Here is a 16,787-nt window from a genome sequence, read left to right on the forward strand (position 1 = left end):
GGGGCAGGGGGGGCACTGCCAGCCAGGCGGGGCTCAGCCTCCCCTCCCTCTGCCCTCCCCAGCTCCAGCTTCCCTGTCTCGGTGGCCTTGTGCAGCCTGATGTCGCAGGAGAACCCGTGCGAGGAGGGCGCCTTTCCCCGCAGCCTCCACGTCCACAGTGACACCCAGGTAGGGTCGGGGCGCCCCAGAGCCGGAGGGTGAGGGAGCCGCCTCTGAAGCACCAGGAGAGGCCGGGAGAGCTCCCTGCCCTCAAGGAGCCCCAGGGGCCCCGGGGGACACCCAGACGTCTGCACCTGCTTCTGGCAGCTGGGGTGGAAGAAGAGGCCGGGGAGAGGGCACTGCCTGGGGAAAGGCTGGGAGATGGGAGATGGCGCTTGTGCATCTGGGATGAACGAATGAATACATGAATGACAGCAGTTGGGCCAAGCCTGGGCAAGAGCTCTTGTTTCTAGTCAGGACAGCAGAAATTCTGATAATAGTGTGGCGAGGGGGCAGAAGGGGGTGCCATCGAGAGCCGGCCCTGGAGTCAGGATGTGGCCTCAGACACCAGCTGTGTGACCCTGAGCAAGTCACTTAACCCTCATCTTTCCTCATCTGTAAAACAGGCATAAAAGCGCCCATCTCCCAGGGTTGGTGAGGATTAAATGAGATAATATTTGTAAAGCACTTAGTACAGAGCCTGGCACACAACTGGTGATTAATAAATGCTTGAAAGATGAATGGATGGATGGATGGATGGATGGACAGGTGGATGGATGGATGGATGGATGGATGGACGGATGGATGGATGGACAGATGGACGGATGGATGGACAGATGGATGGGCTACCATTCTCACTCCTAGCTCTCTGTGAGCTGGGGCCAGACTCCCTCCTGACCTCTGCTATCTCAGGCCACCTTAGTTTCTTCATCTGCTTTATGGTGACATGAATGGACTGAGCCTAGATCACAGGGTTGGGGCTTATTGGGGTGTCCTTCACTCTCTCGACCCCCTTCTTCCCAGGGTACCTCCCACCAGTGGCCTGTGGCCATCTTGTCCTTCCAGGAGTTCGCTTACCACTTCCGAGTGGCCCTGCTGGTGAGTACTGGCCCAGGAAGGTCCTTCTCCGGCCGCCCTCTGGCCGGGGCTCCCCATGCCCAAGCGCAGAGCGGGTGGGAGCTCCCAGGCTCACGCAGGGCCTCCGAGAGTCAGGAAGGGCTTTGACGGTGCTTTGTTAAGACTGTTGAGCTAAAATGGGGCCAAGGGATGAGGGCGAGGGGAGGCCTGGAGCGCCTTCTCTCGGAGCCAGCCAGGCCAAGAGGGAGTCGGGGCGTTGGCGGGGCGTCCGGTTCAGCTCTGCCCCTTCGGCCTTCCTCCCCAGGGTCAGGCCAACTGCAGCTCGGAGGCGCCCCCCCAGCCCGTCACCGACTATTACTTCCACTTCTATCGCCTGTGTGACTGAGCCGGCCCCTGCCCGGGCCCCACACCAGGCAGAGCCCACCCCGAGGACCCGGGGCCCCTCGGGGGTCTTCTCTTCTCCCACACTGGATGTGACCATGTTACACTGGAGCAGGCTGGGGGAGGTGACCCTGCGCCCACCCCAGCCCGGGGGCTGCTCTCTGCTCAGCCCGTCTGACACTGGAGCTCTCGGGACTCACACTGGAATTCCTGCTGCAGAGGCTCAGGCCGCGGCCTGGGCTGGACAGAAGAAACTGGAAGTCCTCACACTGGAATCGCTGCCCTACCCGCGCCTCCGCCCGGGGGAAGCCTGGCCAGGCGGCCTTCAGGCTTCTCCCATTCAGGAAAGGGGCTGAACCAGTTCACTCCGAGGGTCCACATGTGGCTGTCCAGGGGCCTGTCCCTACCCGACTCCTCTGACCCTCCCCCCGGCCCAGGCCTCTGGCAAGCCTGGGGCGTCCCCAGGCCTGTGGGGCAGGGCCGGGAGCCGGCGGAAGGGCCTCCTGGCCTCCGGGAGGTCCCCTGTCCCGCCTGCGGCAGACCACTCAGCTTGAAGCCTGGAAAGGGGTTTCCTGGGCGCCGGGAGGGGCGGCCTCGGGGCTGGAGGGCCTGGGCGGCTTCACCCCCTTGTCCCGCCCGGGGTGTAAGGCTGTGAGGCGGGTCCGGACGCGGTAGGGAAGGTCCCTGGGAAATCTCCGTTCGGACACGAGGTGGAGTTGTTGGTTGGGCCGGACAAGTTTCTGGCCGTCTTTGAACCCCCACCTTCGGCCCCTGCTCTCGGGGGCCCAGCAGGTGGGACAGGCTCGATGTGAGGGGGATGCTGGGCCCGGAGAGGCGGCCACAGCCCCGGGGCTGTTCCTTGTTTGCCAGGTTCTGTCATTAGGAGCTAATTACTAAAATGTACTTGGATCGGGGCAGGCCCAGAGGGACGAGCGTCCTGAGCTCGGCCCCCTTCCCGCCCAGCCTTCAGCCTCCCACTGCCAAAGCAGCCCCTGCCCTTCCCCCCAACTTCTGGCTCCACTCCAAAGGCCAAACTTGGGGGCCCGTGGCTGCTACGACGCTCCCCCCTGAAAGCGGGAGAGGGGACAGGGCCCCCATTCTCTTTCCCAGGCTCCTGGGCCACGAGGTAGGTCTCTGGCCTTGGCCCCCCTTCACACACCTCCCAAGTGCTGTTCCCCAACAATGCCTTTGGCTTTAGGGCTCTCGAAGCGCTTTTGGGGGGAGGGGGGATCTGGGGTGTCAGTGCCCAGGGGCCCAAGATTGGAGTTGTTGGCTCCTTGTTGCCAAGCAGGGGGACAGACTCTCCATAGGAAACTGCCCCCCTTTCCCTCTGCCCCTGTTATTGGGGGGCACCCCCTTGGTGCCTTTCAACCACCTCCCTAGAGCTAAGAATTTCCCGTCCTGCCCGGGATCTCTCCGCTGCCCCCCCAGGAGGAGGAGGGTCTGCCTGGGCCAATGCCCCGGGGTGGGGGGACCCAGAGGGAGCCCCAAGGGGCGTTTAATTTTGGACCAAAGTTGCCTTATTCCCGTGGTGGAAGGTGAGGGCAGAGAGCCCCCCATTCTGGTGCTGGGAGGCCCAGAAGAACTTTGCCAGCCTGACACCGGAGTCTTGTTTCTTTAGCTAATTCCCGTCCCCACCGCCTGCTGTAAATAGGGCCCCCCGGCACTAACTGTCCGCTCACCGGCTCTCACCGTCCCGTCTCCCCCAGACCTCCGGCCCTGCCCTGCTTAGCCGCCTGCCCTGCGTTAACCATCCCCGCCCCGAGCTTTGATTCATATTTATATTGTGCTAAGTCTGACCCTTTCTGTTGGCTTCCCCTGGACCGTCCTTTCTTCCGGAGGCAAATATACATATATAAATAAATCTATAAATACTGCTTTGTATCCAAGCTTGCGGCCTCAGCTCTTCTTGGAACCTGCCCTGCGTCGCCCCATCACCCGTCTCCCCTTCTCCCATTTTATGGATGAGAAAACTGAGGCCGGGAGGCAAAGGTCTCGTTCCGAGGAGGTCAGAACTCGAACTCAATCCAGCTGCCCAGACATTTATTAAAAACCGTTACATGCTAAGCGAGGGTCAGAGATGGGAAGGAGGGGGAAAGGGCCCTGCCCCAAGCCATGTGGGGGAGGGGGGGCCTGGACATAGACACACACCGGGATGGTAGAGGGGAGCATGTAAACGGGCACAAAGAGCGACGTGAAGAGGGAGGGCACCCCTGCAGCCGGGCGTCACCGAGCTGGGCCTTAGAACACACCCCAACGGTTTCTTTTGTTTTCTTTTAAGCTTAGTTTCTGTCTTAAAAAAAGATATGAGTATCTGTGCCAAGGCAGGAGAGCAGGAAGAGCCGGGCAATGGGGGTGAAGTGACTTGCCCAGGGTCACCCAGCTAGGAAGTATTGGAGGTCAGGACCTCCCATCTCCAGATCTGGCTCTCCATCCACTGAGCCACCCAGCTGGCCCAACCCAATGACTTCAGTGAAAAGGGACCAACATCCAAGGGACAATTCCCTGGTCAGTGGTCACTGAGCTTCCTTGAGGAGGGCCCCCCCCAGCTCGCAGGGGAGCCCCCCTCCAGCACGAGCAGGACCGGACGCTGCCCTTCCCAGGGCTGACCTTTGGATGCCGCCCAGCCCCTTCAGATGATTGTGGCGTGACCCTGAGTGCCCTCCTGGGGGCCCCCCTCTGGACCCTGGGAGCTCCCATCCAGGTCACTCCTGCGAGGCCAGGGCTCGTCCCTGAAGGGCAGGAGCGCCCAGGCCCTATTACACCGAGCTGAGGGCCCTTTGGCCGCTCTGGGACATGGAGTTCATTCCAGGCACTGGGCTGAGGGACAGCCTGGGTCACAGCATGAATGAAAGAGAGGCGTCCAGCTCAGCTGAGGGAGCCAAGGACAACTTTGTAAGTGAAGCCTGGAAAGACAGTGGGAGCCATGGAAGATCCTTGAGCAGTCATGGGGTTAGATGAGTGTGCCAGGGACTGGAAGGAAGGATCAGAGAAGGCAGAGGCCGCAGAGGTAGGCAGGCAGACTGGTCTATTTATGACTTCCTTGCCGAGAGGTGATGAGGGCCCGGACAAGGATTGGGGTGCCAGAGATTGAAGAGGGAGAATGGCAAGATTTCTGGCCACTGGTTCGACATGGAGGTCAGAGAGGTGAAGAGTGAGGGACACCAAGGGACCACATGGCAGAGCAGTCAGCGTAGGTGGGAAGATGAATCTGTCCTGGCCTTCAGGCTGGCCCCATAGACTGGAGAGTCAGCCGAGTGCAGTGGAGGCCTTGGAACCCCAGATGGAGATCCTGGTGTGGACATTTCTCCAGCCCCCTGAGTGTGGTGGCCCCCGTCTGCGCAGGGCACTCCTCTGCTGGCTCCTTCACCTTGACTGGTCAGGGGAGAGCCCCAAGCTCCCTTTCTAGCCTTCCTGAACATCCCTCCATTCTCCCTCCCCGGCCCTGAATCCTTTGTTCATCCCCTCACCTGTCCAGGCGCCGCCCTCCTGCCTCTGGCAAGGCTTCTCTCCCTTCTCAAAGTGCATCGTTCCTCCTTGGGTGCATCTTGTGCAGGGAGCTACACTGGGGAGAAGACCCGCCTGTTCTTGCCTTTGTATGCTCAGCCCTTTGGGGTAACACCTGGCAGCGGGAGCCCATGCTAGTGTTTTGGGTTGAGGAAGGTGAGAGGGCACCATGGGGACCCTCGGGGAGGGCCCCAGGAAGAGGCTGAGGACGAGGAGCCCAGGGCCTTTGGGAACAGGACTTGGAGGGGAGCTTTATCCGAGGTGCCCCCAAGTGGCCTGACCAGGGCACTGAGCCTCTCAATGCTGCCTCAGAAGGCAAGGCTCCTGCCAGCTGTCCCAGATCCTTTCAGTCAAACTGTTCTGCCCAGGCACACACTGCCTGTCCCCCTGCCCTCGGCTTACATTCAGAAGCTGACTTTCTATTGTCCATCCATCCCTACTGACCCCCTCTGCAGGGTGGGCCACTGCTCTTTAACCTGGGCTCCCTGTAATCCTCACCTTCCATCTCAGAATCAGAACTGTGTATTGGTTCCAAGGCAAAAGAGCCAAAAGGACTAGGCCATGGGGGTTAAGTGACTTGCCCAGGATCACTCAGCTAGGAAGTGTCCAAGGCCAGATTAGGACCCAGGACCCCCATCTCTGGGCCTGGTGTTCCATCCAGCCAGCCATGTGGCTACCTACTGAACATCAATCTGTATCTCTCTGCAACTGGCTTCCTTTGTAATCCTCTGTGTAACCCCTACATTGTTATGCCTGTACCGTGATTCTGAGCAGGGGTCTCTGCAGACTCCCTGCCTGAGGGGTCCTGGATGCACAAATAAGAATTATTCTTCTCGCTAACATTTAAATAGCACCTAAGTGCCAGGCACTGTGCAAAGCCCTTTACAATTAATGCTTCATTTGACCTCAGAAGAATCCTAGGAGGGAGGTGCTATTATTATCATCCCCATTTTATAGATGAAGAAACTGAGGCAAATAGTATCCCCAGGATCACCTAGCTAGGAAGCCCCTAAGGCCAACAAAGATGAAGACACCCAGAGCTACACTCTGGACAGTCAACACAGAAATTTTGGGTCACCTGACCATTGGAAAAGGATAACTGTCCATCGCCTCCCTCCCTCATGCCACACCCTCAGAGTGCATTCACTGAGCACCCCTCGGGTTCTGTCATTTAACCAAGTGACACCAGACACCTCTCTGTCGTCCAGGCCCATCTCTTGTTTAGAAGAGCATGACGGGGCAGCTGGGTAGCTCAGTGGATTGAGAGCCAAGCCTAGAGACGGGAGGTCCTGGGTTCAAATCCGGCCTCAGACACTTCCCAGCTGTGTGACCCTGGGCAAGTCACTCGACCCCTATGGCCCACCTTTACCACTCTTCCACCAAGGAGCCAATACACAGAAGTACAAGGGTTTAAAAAAAAAAAAAAGAAGAGCATGACAGGCATCACCCATGGTCTACATAAGCTCGTTTCACATGCTTCCCTTAGCTGCCAGTCCAGACATTTCTTCTTATACGAAAGGTGATGAGGTCAGTGAGCTCCTTTTGCTGAAATCAATGGGTGCTGGGTGACCCCATGCTCTAACCGCCTCTTCAGTGGGATGTTCCAGCATCAGGGCAGTGTTCTGGCTACCCATCTGCCCACCTGCCTTAAATCCCCAAGGGCACACCTTACCCACCCAGAGAGCAGAGGTAGCAGGCCTTTTGGAAGCTGGGTGGCCCCCCTTCCAGTTTCATATTTACTATGGGGCACACAGGTAATGGGGGTGGGTGAGCCTTTATTCATGGGGCTAAGAGCCTCTTGGGGTTCATCAGAGGGTTCCCTCCCCACAAGGCAGTGAGATCAGGCTGGCCTTGCTTTATTTACAAAGGCAAATTCATCTGCATTTATTAGAAGTCAGTGGAAATTTGTGTTTAGCAACAGTACAAAAACTCTTCGGAGGGGAAAAAAGGTGGGATGGCAGGGACACCGAACGGAGGGAGCCTGAAAGGAAAAGAGGCAGATGAGTGAGACTCTCGAGCCCTTCTCTTCCCCTTTTCTTCATCCCCCCCCCCAAGGGTCTCCCAGCCCTCAGGGCTAGGGCAGAGGTCACTGGTGTTGGCCCACAAAAGCGGCTCTGAGTTCTCTGGGATCTGTCCCTCCTGAGGAGGCTCTGCCCACTCTGGGGCTAGGAGGATGCTTCAGATAAGGCAAATTCCCTGGCACCAAAGAGAAGCTGAGCTGGAAGGGAGTCATGGGGTGAAATGACTTTATTACTGCCTTATCCCTTGGCATGGGAATGGCACACAAGCCCACGTTACCATGCAGTGATCCAAGACCCTGGCACAGCCCCTTCTCCAGTGTGCCAGGATCCACTGTCCTATCACAGGATTGGAGATTTGGGGCTTTAAAGGCTGCAAAATCCAAACCCTCCCATTTTTACTTTGGGGGAAACTAAGGCCCAGTCTTTGCACTCTCCGGCACAAGACTGGGCAGTAGGTGGAGATGGTAGGAAGTTAAAAGCACCCTGGCTCCTGTGCACCCCCCACGGGATCTTACCTGGGCCCTCACACGTATATGCCCACCCAGAGCAGCAGGAAGAGGACCCCGAAGCCCATGAAGAGGGAGGCCACCAGGGAGATGAGCAGCTCTTTGTAGATGTCCCGGGTGTACTTGGTGGAGGTGACCTCATAGCTGGGCCAGGGTCAAGGACAAGACCCCAAGGCTGTGGCTGTGTCCAGCGCCCCATTGGTCTATTCATCCTTAAGCCCAAGGCCCCCTCCCAGCCCTTGCCCGAGAAAGGATACACGAAGAACCAGGCAGTGAAGAACATGCCGATGGCCAACAAGACTACGGTGAGGTGGGGGAAGACGGCCGGGTTCACCGGGCTTGTGTACCTGCTCATGGCCTCCAGCTCCTGCGGGAGAAGCAGGAAGGGTAGCTGAGCCCTGCCCCGCCCCCAGTCCAGGCAGGTTGGCAGCATTGATAAGGCACCCCAAAGGACTAAAAGTCGGTCTCTGCAGACTCCTGGTCCGGCGATCTCAGACTAACCCTTCGTGTGCTGTGCTGTGGTACCTGCTGTCTACACCCCGCCCCCCCTCCCCATCTGACTCCACTCAAGTGCTCCCTGAAGGAGGGTCAGCTCCGCGACACTTGGCTCCATCAGTCACGTGACTTGTCCAAAATCTGGGCTCTCCCAGGACAGCTAACACTGATGCGGCGCCTACTGTAAGCCCCAGCCCCAGGAAGTAAGAGTGAAATCCTCACCCTCCCCCCTTCTACAGACGGGGAAACGAGGGGCTCTGCTGGGGACAAGGCCTCGGCTGGGTGGCCCTGGACGAGTCCCCGAACCTGCCTGCCTTAATTTCCCCATCTGTCTAATGGGGGTGCTGATAGCCCCCGCCTCCCAGGGGCCCTGTGAGGACCGGACCAGATCCGGATTGTAAAACGCTTGTCTGGGAGGGGAGAGAGATCACAGGGGGCTTCCTAGGGTCTGTAGCTGGGCCGGAGTCTTCTCGCGTCCCTCCCAGTGACCCTTCTCACCATCTTGCCGGCAGTCAGCGACTCTGCTCGGGTTCCAGAACCGGAAGGCCACGTCTGCCGGGACGGGAACGCCACCGCCGGAAGCGGTAGCAGAAGCGGAAGCGGAAGCGGGTCCAGTGACTGCGCGAAGCATCCTGGGCCGCGTAGTCCTGCAGACCCCTGGGCCTGGCGAGCTGAAGCGGGAAGGACTACAAGTCCCGGCATGCCGCGCACGGCAGGGAGGCCACGTGACGGGAGCGCGGGCTTTGGAAGGCGCCGGCAGCCTCAGTCTGGGAGAGGAGGAGAGTTCGCGCGGGACCCAATCTTCTCTGTTACCTCCACCACCCCAACGGACCCCTCGGTGAGTCCCGCCATGTACCCAGAGATCTCCCCGGGAGGACGGGAGGGGACGGGCATTAATTAGCGCCTGCCTATGTGCTAGGTTCCGTGCTGGGCCCGCGCGGCACTCGAAACAACCCTGGGGGAGGGGAAGGAGACGGGCATTAATTAGGCGCCTGCTGTGTGTCAGGGTAATTTATTTCTCCCGGCTAGAAGTTGCTCTGATCCCTATTTTGCGGTTAGGGAAACTGAGGCAGGCGTCCGGAAAGTGACTTGTCGCCTTCAGGGAGTCCTTACCTCCTCGTACACGGGACAGGCTGTCCCAAGCGGGTATGCTAGTCTCTGTGGGAGGCACCGGCCCTCCCGGTGGGCAGAATGGACACAAAGCAAACAATTGGACATCGGGTTCGAATACAGCATCACCCACTTCGTGGCTGGGTGACCCTAGGGAAATCTCTTTCCAACCGCGGCGGCCGCAGTTTCCTTCTCTGTAAAATGGGGTGATGACAGCCCCTCCCTCTCGGGGAAGCGGTGAGGAGCAGAGCAGAACACAGCAGAGTCCCAATGTTGGGGGGTTGGAGGGAGGGCACCACCCTGGGTGTGAGAGATACCAGGGGAAAGGGGATGAGAAGGGAATGAAGACAGACCTCAGAGAATCTCCTGACAGTCCTTGTCACCTGGGAGGTAGGGGTCTCTTTGGCCCTGGTCCAGGCCAGGCCCCCATTCTAATGAGGGAGACACTGTCCCGAGGGGGTTATAGCTCTTTGCTTAGCTTAGGAAACTGAGACCTGATTCTTTTCTAGTCCCATTTCCTTCTTCAGGCCAGGCTTTTCCTCTTGTAACTCTCACAGTAGGAGGTCAGGCTTCTCCATATGGACTCAGATTGTTCCATATTTATTGTATTGGCATTTATATATGCGCACACACATATATACATATATAAGCATATATACATGTGCCCACCCACATATAACTCCATGTATATACATCTGCCCATACATAATCACATACATGCACATATAACTACATATTCTGTTTTGAGGAGTGTAATAACCCACAGAGTAAAGCGTATACCTCTATATTAAAACATATAATAGTCCAATAATCCCAGTAAGTAACCTATCCAGAAATTAGGGGGAAAGCAAAAGTCTGAATGTTGACAGAATCCCCATTTCATTCTCATAAATTCTCTTCCTTCTTTTCCATCCTCCTCCCCCCCCCAAACTCCTAATTTTGTGATGCTAGATGGCCTTCTCCACAGACTCTATATAAACACACACACACACACCCCAGCCTTCCTGACTCCAGGCCCAGTGCATCTCTTACTGCATCATCTAACTGTCCCTCAGAACCAAGAAAGGGTGCAAAGTAATATAGCCCAGAGTGTGTACATGAATGTCTAGGGAGGGTGTGCTGAGCAGAGAGGAGTGAGAGTTCTTAGGGAAGCCAAGGCCTCCTAGAAGTCTGACAGCCCTAAGCCAGTGAAAGCTTCATGGAGGCCTCTTTGGACACTGGTCTTGGAAAGGGTCCAAGGACTTGGGCGGCCTGTGCTCAGGCCAACAAGCCAGGAGTCCCAAGGAGGTGGCAGGAAAGGACCAAGCCTCTCTGGAGGAGGAGGAGGAGGAGGAGACCATGGGGTCTCACAGTCCTCCTCCCACAGACCTTTTCCCTCTGCCAGTTCTGAGCCCCCTTGCTTGTTTGCTCCCTCTCCCAGGTGCCATGGGAATCCACGGCCTGGCCAAGCTGATCGCGGATGTGGCCCCCAGCGCCATTCGGGAGAATGACATCAAGAGCTACTTTGGCCGGAAGGTGGCCATCGATGCCTCCATGAGCATTTACCAGTTCCTGATTGCGGTGCGGCATGGGGGAGACATGCTCCAGAATGAGGAGGGCGAGGCCACCAGCCACCTGGTGGGCATGTTCTACCGCACCATCCGCATGGTGGAAAACGGCATCAAGCCAGTGTACGTGTTCGATGGCAAGCCACCCCAGCTCAAGTCGGGTGAGCTGGCCAAGCGTGGCGAGAGGCGGGCCGAGGCTGAGAAGCAGCTGCAGCACGCACTGGATACGGGGGCCCAGGAGGAGGCCGACAAGTTCTCCAAGCGGCTGGTGAAGGTCACTAAGGAGCACAATGATGAATGCAAGCAGCTGCTGCGCCTCATGGGCATCCCCTATCTGGAGGCGCCTGGTGAGGCCGAGGCCAGCTGTGCTGCTCTGGCAAAGGCTGGCAAAGTCTATGCCGCTGCCACCGAGGACATGGACTGCTTGACCTTCGGCAGCCCTGTGCTGATGCGGCACCTGACTGCCAGTGAGGCCAAGAAGCTGCCCATCCAGGAGTTCCACCTGAGCCGTGTCCTGCAGGGCCTGGGCCTCACCCAGGAGCAGTTCGTGGACCTGTGCATCCTCCTGGGCAGCGACTACTGTGAGAGCATCCGAGGCATCGGGCCTAAGCGTGCCATCGATCTCATCCAACAGCACAAGAGCATCGAGGAGATCATCCGGAAGCTGGACCCTAGCAAGTACCCCGTGCCTGAAAACTGGCTGCACAAGGAGGCCCATCGCCTCTTCCTAGAGCCCGAGGTGCTGGACGTGAACACTGTAGAGCTCAAGTGGAACGAGCCTGATGAGGAGGGCCTGGTTCAATTTATGTGTGGGGAAAAGCAATTCAATGAGGATCGTGTCCGTAACGGGGTCCGGCGGCTGAGCAAGAGTCGCCAGGGTAGTACGCAGGGCCGGCTGGACGACTTCTTCAAGGTCACAGGCTGCCTCACGTCAGCCAAGCGCAAGGGTCTAGAGCCCAAGGGGGCTGCCAAGAAGAAGCCAAAGTCTGCCACCCCTGGGAGACCCAAAAAGGGCAAATAAAGCCCGGCCCTCCCTATCAGGGGGCAGCCCCTGAGTGATGCTTTTAGGGTCTTGTCATGTTGGGGCGGGGGTGCTGGACCGCCCGCTTGTCTTGTTCTCCTCTGGGGTTAGCTCGAGGAGGTTGTAGGAGCAGCCACGGCTTGCTCACGTGTTCTTGTCTAGCTTGGTCAAGACCCTGTTGGACCTGCCTTCTGTGGGAGGGCAAAGAGGATTCCAAAGTAGCACGGGGGGCCGGTGGAGGGGCAAGAGCCCTCCGGCCCTGGGAATCTGGAATGCGGGTGAAACCACAGCGTTTGGCCTTGTTCCTCTGACGGGAGAGTCGCCAAGGTGTGGATGCTTATTTTCCTGGTTTGTTTAAGCTTCTCAGAAAAAGCAAATAAAATTGTTAGATGCTGGCCCCTGGATGGTGAGGAGCGGCCACGAGGTGGCACCATCTCCTATGAAATAGCCCCAGCAAGGAGGCCTGGAGAAGCGGTCTACCTCCCCCTGCTGGGCAGCCCGGGCAGGTAGGGGAGGGCCAGGGGCTCGGGGGCCCCAGTTTAAAGTCATCACTTCCCTGGTTTTTGTACTTAATCCGAGGGAGGAGCAGAGAGGATCTCTTTGTGCCTTCTAGAGGGTGACCCCCTGGAAACTCGAAGCTAGGAGAAGGCCAACCAGCCCCACGAGTCCTTGGCTCCCAGGGTGTTAAGTTGGGGCGGGGGGCAGCCTCTCAGATCAGCTCCCAAATCCCTGGCAGGTAGGGCATCTCAGTCAAGCGGATTCGGGGCATGGAATTGAGGCCATTTGGTGCTTGCATGCTGGGAAGCTGGGGTGGGCAGAGAGCCCTGCATAGCCTTGGGCATTCCCATCACATTTGTGGGCGGGCTCTGGAGAGCTTAGAGGAAATGTCACGGGGCCATTGATTGGAGGTTGGCAAAGAGAAGGGGTCACCAGAGGAGGATTAAACTGGGACTGGGACAGCCAACAAAGCCTTGGGGAAAACGTTTGACAGGCCAGCGCAGGCACCCAGGACACCAGTGGCCTGTGGGCACTTCGTGAGCTGATTTATTAAACTAGGTTGACCCTGTGAAGTAGCAGAAGGCTGAGCCGGATGTCGCTCACTCGGGGGCCCTTTTGGCTCCCAGACCCTGGGACAGATCCCTTTGCCCATCAGGGGGGTGGGGGAGAGGGGCCTTTGTATGCAGTTCACTGGGAAAGCTGGTGTTGGGTGGGTGCTTTGTTCTCCGGGGAGTTGGCCGGCCTTCCTTTGGACCCCGTGGAAGGAGAATCAGTATGGCCTGGCCTTGGCTGGCTGTGGTTTTTTATAGCATTTGACAAATGAGCTCTTCAGAACAGCGTCGTTCTGCCAGAGCCAAGTGGATGTGGGGTAGGCAGAAGGGAGCCTCCTTTGCAGTTGGGCCTAGGAGCTTTCTGCATTCCAAGTAGCATTAGGCCCGTTAAGGCTAAGAAGGCCGACGGGCCCAGTTCAGGATGGAAGAGCTGAAAAGCCGACCTCAAATTCATTGCCACAAGAAAACCTGGCTCCAAGTAGGATAGAGTGCGGGGAGAGGGAGGAGAGGCGAATGAGGTCAAGGAGAAGCCGCGAGGACAGAGCAAAAGGACTCCCAGCTGCCTGAGCATTTCCCCCTGCTTTAGGGCCTTGCTTGTAATGAACCCATTACTCCTGCCCAGTAGACTCAAAGCATTCAGTGGCCAGAGTTCATTGAGAAGTGTGAGGAGGGAGAGTGGCCATTGGAGCCCTTGGGATCATGGAAGAACTTGGACCAAAAATCATTTTATTCATCAGCATCGAGTTACAGCCTTGATTTTTAAAAATAACATCATTGGCACAGGCACTGAACCAGGCCTAGCAGAAGTCACTGCCACCTGACGGGATCTGGGAAGACGGAGACAAATGGGGAGCCGTCACCGAACAAGATGGGGGAGATTTTTGTTAGCGCCCTTTTCTGAAGCCTGTTACAGGTCATCCCTGGCTGCTGTTGAGGGACCAAAGGGCAAGGCAGAATGGGGAAGGCCACACTATTGAAAAGTACTCCAGGCAGGCCTTGGAACAGCACCCAAGGCCACCTTATAGATTAGGAGTCCCCGGGGTGACCGAAACTCTACAAGAGTCATGTGTCCCCCTCTTGGTAGCACCAAAGCCTAGGAGGCAGAGGGAAGTCAGGAGAACTCCCCATCACCTCTGGAGTGAGAGCCAGGGAGTTGGGGGCGGCCATCTGGATCAAGATGGGGTTTGTTGGCATTGTCTGGCAGGACCAAATGAGAGATCGTCCACTTGGAAAATACATTTTCCCCTCTGACCTTCCATCTACATTCTGATACACGCAGCCATGAGTCACATCTTGGAGGCCCCCCTGGTCTACTTGGCCACATCTCCCCAGTCATCCAGGCTGTGCCCTAACTCTGCTCCCTCACTCAAGATGGTCTCGGGGCCTTTTTATTGCCCACCACGATTGCCAGATGATCCATCTGCCAGGGGGAGAGGAGGATCACGGCCCTTATTGTTCGGAACCTGGCAGAGTGGGGAAGGCTTGGAATGTTGAGAGAAAATGAACGAGTCGGCTCCCCAAATCAGCGCCAGAGAGGGCCATTAGATACTCGTGGAGCCAAAGGTTATTTCCCTGGCTGGGAGGTGGCACCACCTAAGGCAGGGAACCAATATTGGAATGCCCCCACATCCCTGGCTTTTATTTCCTGCCCCTGCCCGAGGACAGTGCCTTAATTAGACCTTCAAAGCCTAAGGTAATTTAGGTTTGTAGCAGGGCCCAACCACCCTCAGTCCCTTTGGACTTCCCTGTGGAAGCCTAGCTGGTGCCTTTCCTACCCTTCATCCTGGCTGGCTGGAGTTCCCTGACTTGGAACTTGTGGGCAGGAAAATAAGGAGAAACCTTTGGGAGCCCTGCTTGTTTGGAGAAAGGAGAGGGGTGGGCAAAGCCCAGCTTTCCTGTGAAACATCCTGGAGGGCTAGAGTAAGTGCGGGCTCCCCAGCTCCTGGTGGTGATGGGTGGGGAATGGAGTGTTGGGGATCTTCTAATGAAACAACCACTTTGGGTACCAAGTGGGAAGGCCACAGTTAGAACCAAATCCACTTTGTGCGTCCTGGGTACGGCATAGGGGGCAGACACAACTCCTACCGATTCCCCGAGCCCTCCCTGGAGAGGTGTGGAGGCCCTTCTGACTTCTGGAGGCTGTGTATTGGGCCTAGGCCTCCAAGCAGCAGGGGAGGGATTCTGGTTTGAGTGTATTCTTCCTGAATTTTCCATCTCCAAAGCCTCAAACTGCCCCTCTTCTCTTGCTAGTGTGCCAATCATTCTGGAGCTGGGGGGGGGGAGCTCAGCTCCTCGGGGGGCCCACGGGGAAAACGGCAACCAGCCCCGATGGCTGGGAGGATTCAGCTTGGCCTCTCCCTCCTCTGACTCTGGGATACGGTTCCACTGATGAACCCCAAGTGGTCAAATATTTTTCTTGACTGAGTTCTAAGAGTTCCTTTTTCTTGCTCTTGCTTGGTTTACTGCCTGCCAACCTAGAAAGGATCCAGAATGTCACCAGCCGCCGAATGGCTTCTCATTGTCGTACGACGATTTCCCCTCCTGGCCCCTAAACTATGACCTTAGCAGATAAAGGGGAGTCAGTAGGGACAGAACCCCTTATCATTCCGTCCCCATCTTCCCTGTCCACACTGGAAATGAAAATTGAAGTGGCATCGTCCCTTTTCCTTCCCCTGCTTCTGGCCCAAGAGCCCCTCTTCCTCCTCTTCCGGAGATTCTCGCTTTATTTTTGAAGATAGGCATCCAGCCAGAGCTGTCCAGACTCCTTCAGCGAGCTGTGGAGGCAAAGAGAAGACGATGAGCGGGGCCAGGGTGGACCACTCCATCGTCCAGGGTATCTTGGCATCAGGCGGGGATGGCTCCCCCTTGGCTCTGGGAAGCCATGACTCGGCCGTCCTAGGACTGGCCCGGGCAGGGACAGGTGACCTCCGTGTGAGGGGAGTCGCCAGGGTCCTCGGCCCAGCTCAGACACCTCTTCCTACAATTCTGCGTCCCCACACGCTCTCTTCTGGAGAGGAAGGATCTCACTTGGATCCGGCACTGGCAGGCCTTTGGGAGGGAAATTCTGAATGGACTCCTGGATGCCCAGGAGACGAAGGTGGAAAAGGGCTGCTCCTGCCCTCGGAACCTTCGGTCCAAAGTGAGAGAGAAAACCTGTCCTCGGCTAACGACAGGGACAGGATGGCCCAAGCGCCCTCGGAGGAGCGGCAGCCTCACGCTTATCACGAGGGAGCCGGGCCGGGCCGGGCTAGAAGGAGGGCAGGTGGGGAGCCGCGATGCAGGGCCGGCCAGAACTTGGCCCAGGAGGACCCCGAGGTGGAATCCTGGGAAGGTGACTCGGCCAGGAGCCGGGAGGGGGGCGCAGAGAATGTGCCACAAAATGTGCCCTTTGGGCTTCCTGGCTTGGGGCCGCAGCAGAGCTCCTCGCCCTTCTGAACGGCACCGCCAGGCCCATCGCCTGCCTTCCCGGACCCGGTACTCACTGGACGATGTCGGCAAAGGCGGAGAGCAGAGGCTTGGACTGATATTCGATGCCGTGTTTGGCGCACAAGGATCTCACCAGCGGGGCCACCTTGTGGTAATTGTGCCTCGGCATGGTGGGGAAGAGGCTGAGGGGAGAGTCACGGAAATGTCGAGTCCGAGGCCGGCCTGCCCTCGGCTCCCACACGGCCAATGTCCCCGCCCCTTACCCTAGTGGGGGGCCCTTCGTGGTGCCCCCGCCCCGCCCCCCAGACTCACTGGTGCTCGATCTGGAAGTTGAGGTGGCCGCTGAACCAGTCGTTGAAGAAGGACTCGTGCACGTTGCACGTTGCCTGCAGCTGGGGGAGAAGGTCCGAATGGGGGCCCCGAGGAGCCCACGAGCCCTCGGAGGGTTCAGGTGTTCCCTGGCCTTCCCCGGGGCCTCCCGAGCACCATCTTACCTGCGTGGACACCCAGTCCACGTTCCTGTCGTGGTCGATGTGCATCGGGATGTGGTTCATCTGCGTCACCCACACGAACCAGTTGCTCTCCAGGAACCTGGGGAAGCAGCGGCCGTGTCGCCGGACCTCCCCCAGCACCCCGAGACCCAGGAGCCCCAGGGCGGCCCCTGTCCC

General features: G+C 57.9%; 4 protein-coding genes across 4 annotated transcripts in view; 2 read left to right on the plus strand and 2 right to left on the minus strand.

Annotated features, from left to right (window-relative positions):
- The first annotated feature begins 92 nt into the window (after positions 1-92).
- MYRF (myelin regulatory factor) lies at positions 93-1,536 on the plus strand. The gene is made up of 3 exons (XM_044681411.1): positions 93-168; positions 1,003-1,077; positions 1,361-1,536. The coding sequence occupies exons 1-3, from the start codon at positions 100-102 to the stop codon at positions 1,439-1,441; spliced, it is 225 nt and encodes a 74-aa protein (XP_044537346.1). The 5' UTR covers positions 93-99; the 3' UTR covers positions 1,442-1,536.
- A 5,263-nt stretch (positions 1,537-6,799) lies between these two features.
- Positions 6,800-8,545, minus strand: TMEM258 (transmembrane protein 258). The gene is made up of 4 exons (XM_044680901.1): positions 8,465-8,545; positions 7,729-7,838; positions 7,481-7,615; positions 6,800-6,925 (listed from the first exon to the last, which is right to left on the minus strand). Exons 1-3 carry the CDS (start codon positions 8,465-8,467, stop codon positions 7,489-7,491), a joined length of 240 nt encoding a protein of 79 aa, XP_044536836.1. The 5' UTR covers positions 8,468-8,545; the 3' UTR covers positions 6,800-6,925; positions 7,481-7,488.
- Positions 8,546-8,780: 235 nt separating this feature from the next.
- Positions 8,781-12,039, plus strand: FEN1 (flap structure-specific endonuclease 1). Its single transcript, XM_044680968.1, has 2 exons — positions 8,781-8,804; positions 10,497-12,039. The coding sequence occupies exon 2, from the start codon at positions 10,502-10,504 to the stop codon at positions 11,642-11,644; it is 1,143 nt and encodes a 380-aa protein (XP_044536903.1). The 5' UTR covers positions 8,781-8,804; positions 10,497-10,501; the 3' UTR covers positions 11,645-12,039.
- A 1,363-nt stretch (positions 12,040-13,402) lies between these two features.
- LOC123252762 (acyl-CoA (8-3)-desaturase-like) overlaps positions 13,403-16,787 on the minus strand; it is a 60,070-nt gene continuing 56,685 nt past the window's right edge. Inside the window, exons 2-5 of the mRNA XM_044682009.1 lie at positions 16,614-16,780; positions 16,432-16,511; positions 16,176-16,301; positions 13,403-15,467 (exon numbers count right to left, since the gene is read on the minus strand). Of these exons, the coding sequence (XP_044537944.1) occupies positions 15,416-15,467; positions 16,176-16,301; positions 16,432-16,511; positions 16,614-16,780 (425 nt within the window). The 3' untranslated portion in view covers positions 13,403-15,415. The remainder of the gene's footprint in view (positions 15,468-16,175; positions 16,302-16,431; positions 16,512-16,613; positions 16,781-16,787) is intronic.

The sequence above is a fragment of the Gracilinanus agilis genome, chromosome 6, assembly GCF_016433145.1.
Source record: "Gracilinanus agilis isolate LMUSP501 chromosome 6, AgileGrace, whole genome shotgun sequence".
Taxonomy (NCBI): domain Eukaryota; kingdom Metazoa; phylum Chordata; class Mammalia; order Didelphimorphia; family Didelphidae; genus Gracilinanus; species Gracilinanus agilis.

Coding starts and splice junctions, on each gene's coding strand:
- MYRF (XM_044681411.1), top strand. CDS start 100: ATGTCGCAGGAGAACCCGTGCGAGGAGGGCGCCTTTCCCCGCAGCCTC. Junction 169..1,002: donor ACGTCCACAGTGACACCCAG/GTAGGGTCGGGG, acceptor CCTTCTTCCCAG/GGTACCTCCCACCAGTGGCC. Junction 1,078..1,360: donor ACTTCCGAGTGGCCCTGCTG/GTGAGTACTGGC, acceptor CTTCCTCCCCAG/GGTCAGGCCAACTGCAGCTC.
- FEN1 (XM_044680968.1), top strand. CDS start 10,502: ATGGGAATCCACGGCCTGGCCAAGCTGATCGCGGATGTGGCCCCCAGC.
- TMEM258 (XM_044680901.1), bottom strand. Junction 7,616..7,728: donor TTCACTGCCTGGTTCTTCGT/GTATCCTTTCTC, acceptor ACCCTGGCCCAG/CTATGAGGTCACCTCCACCA.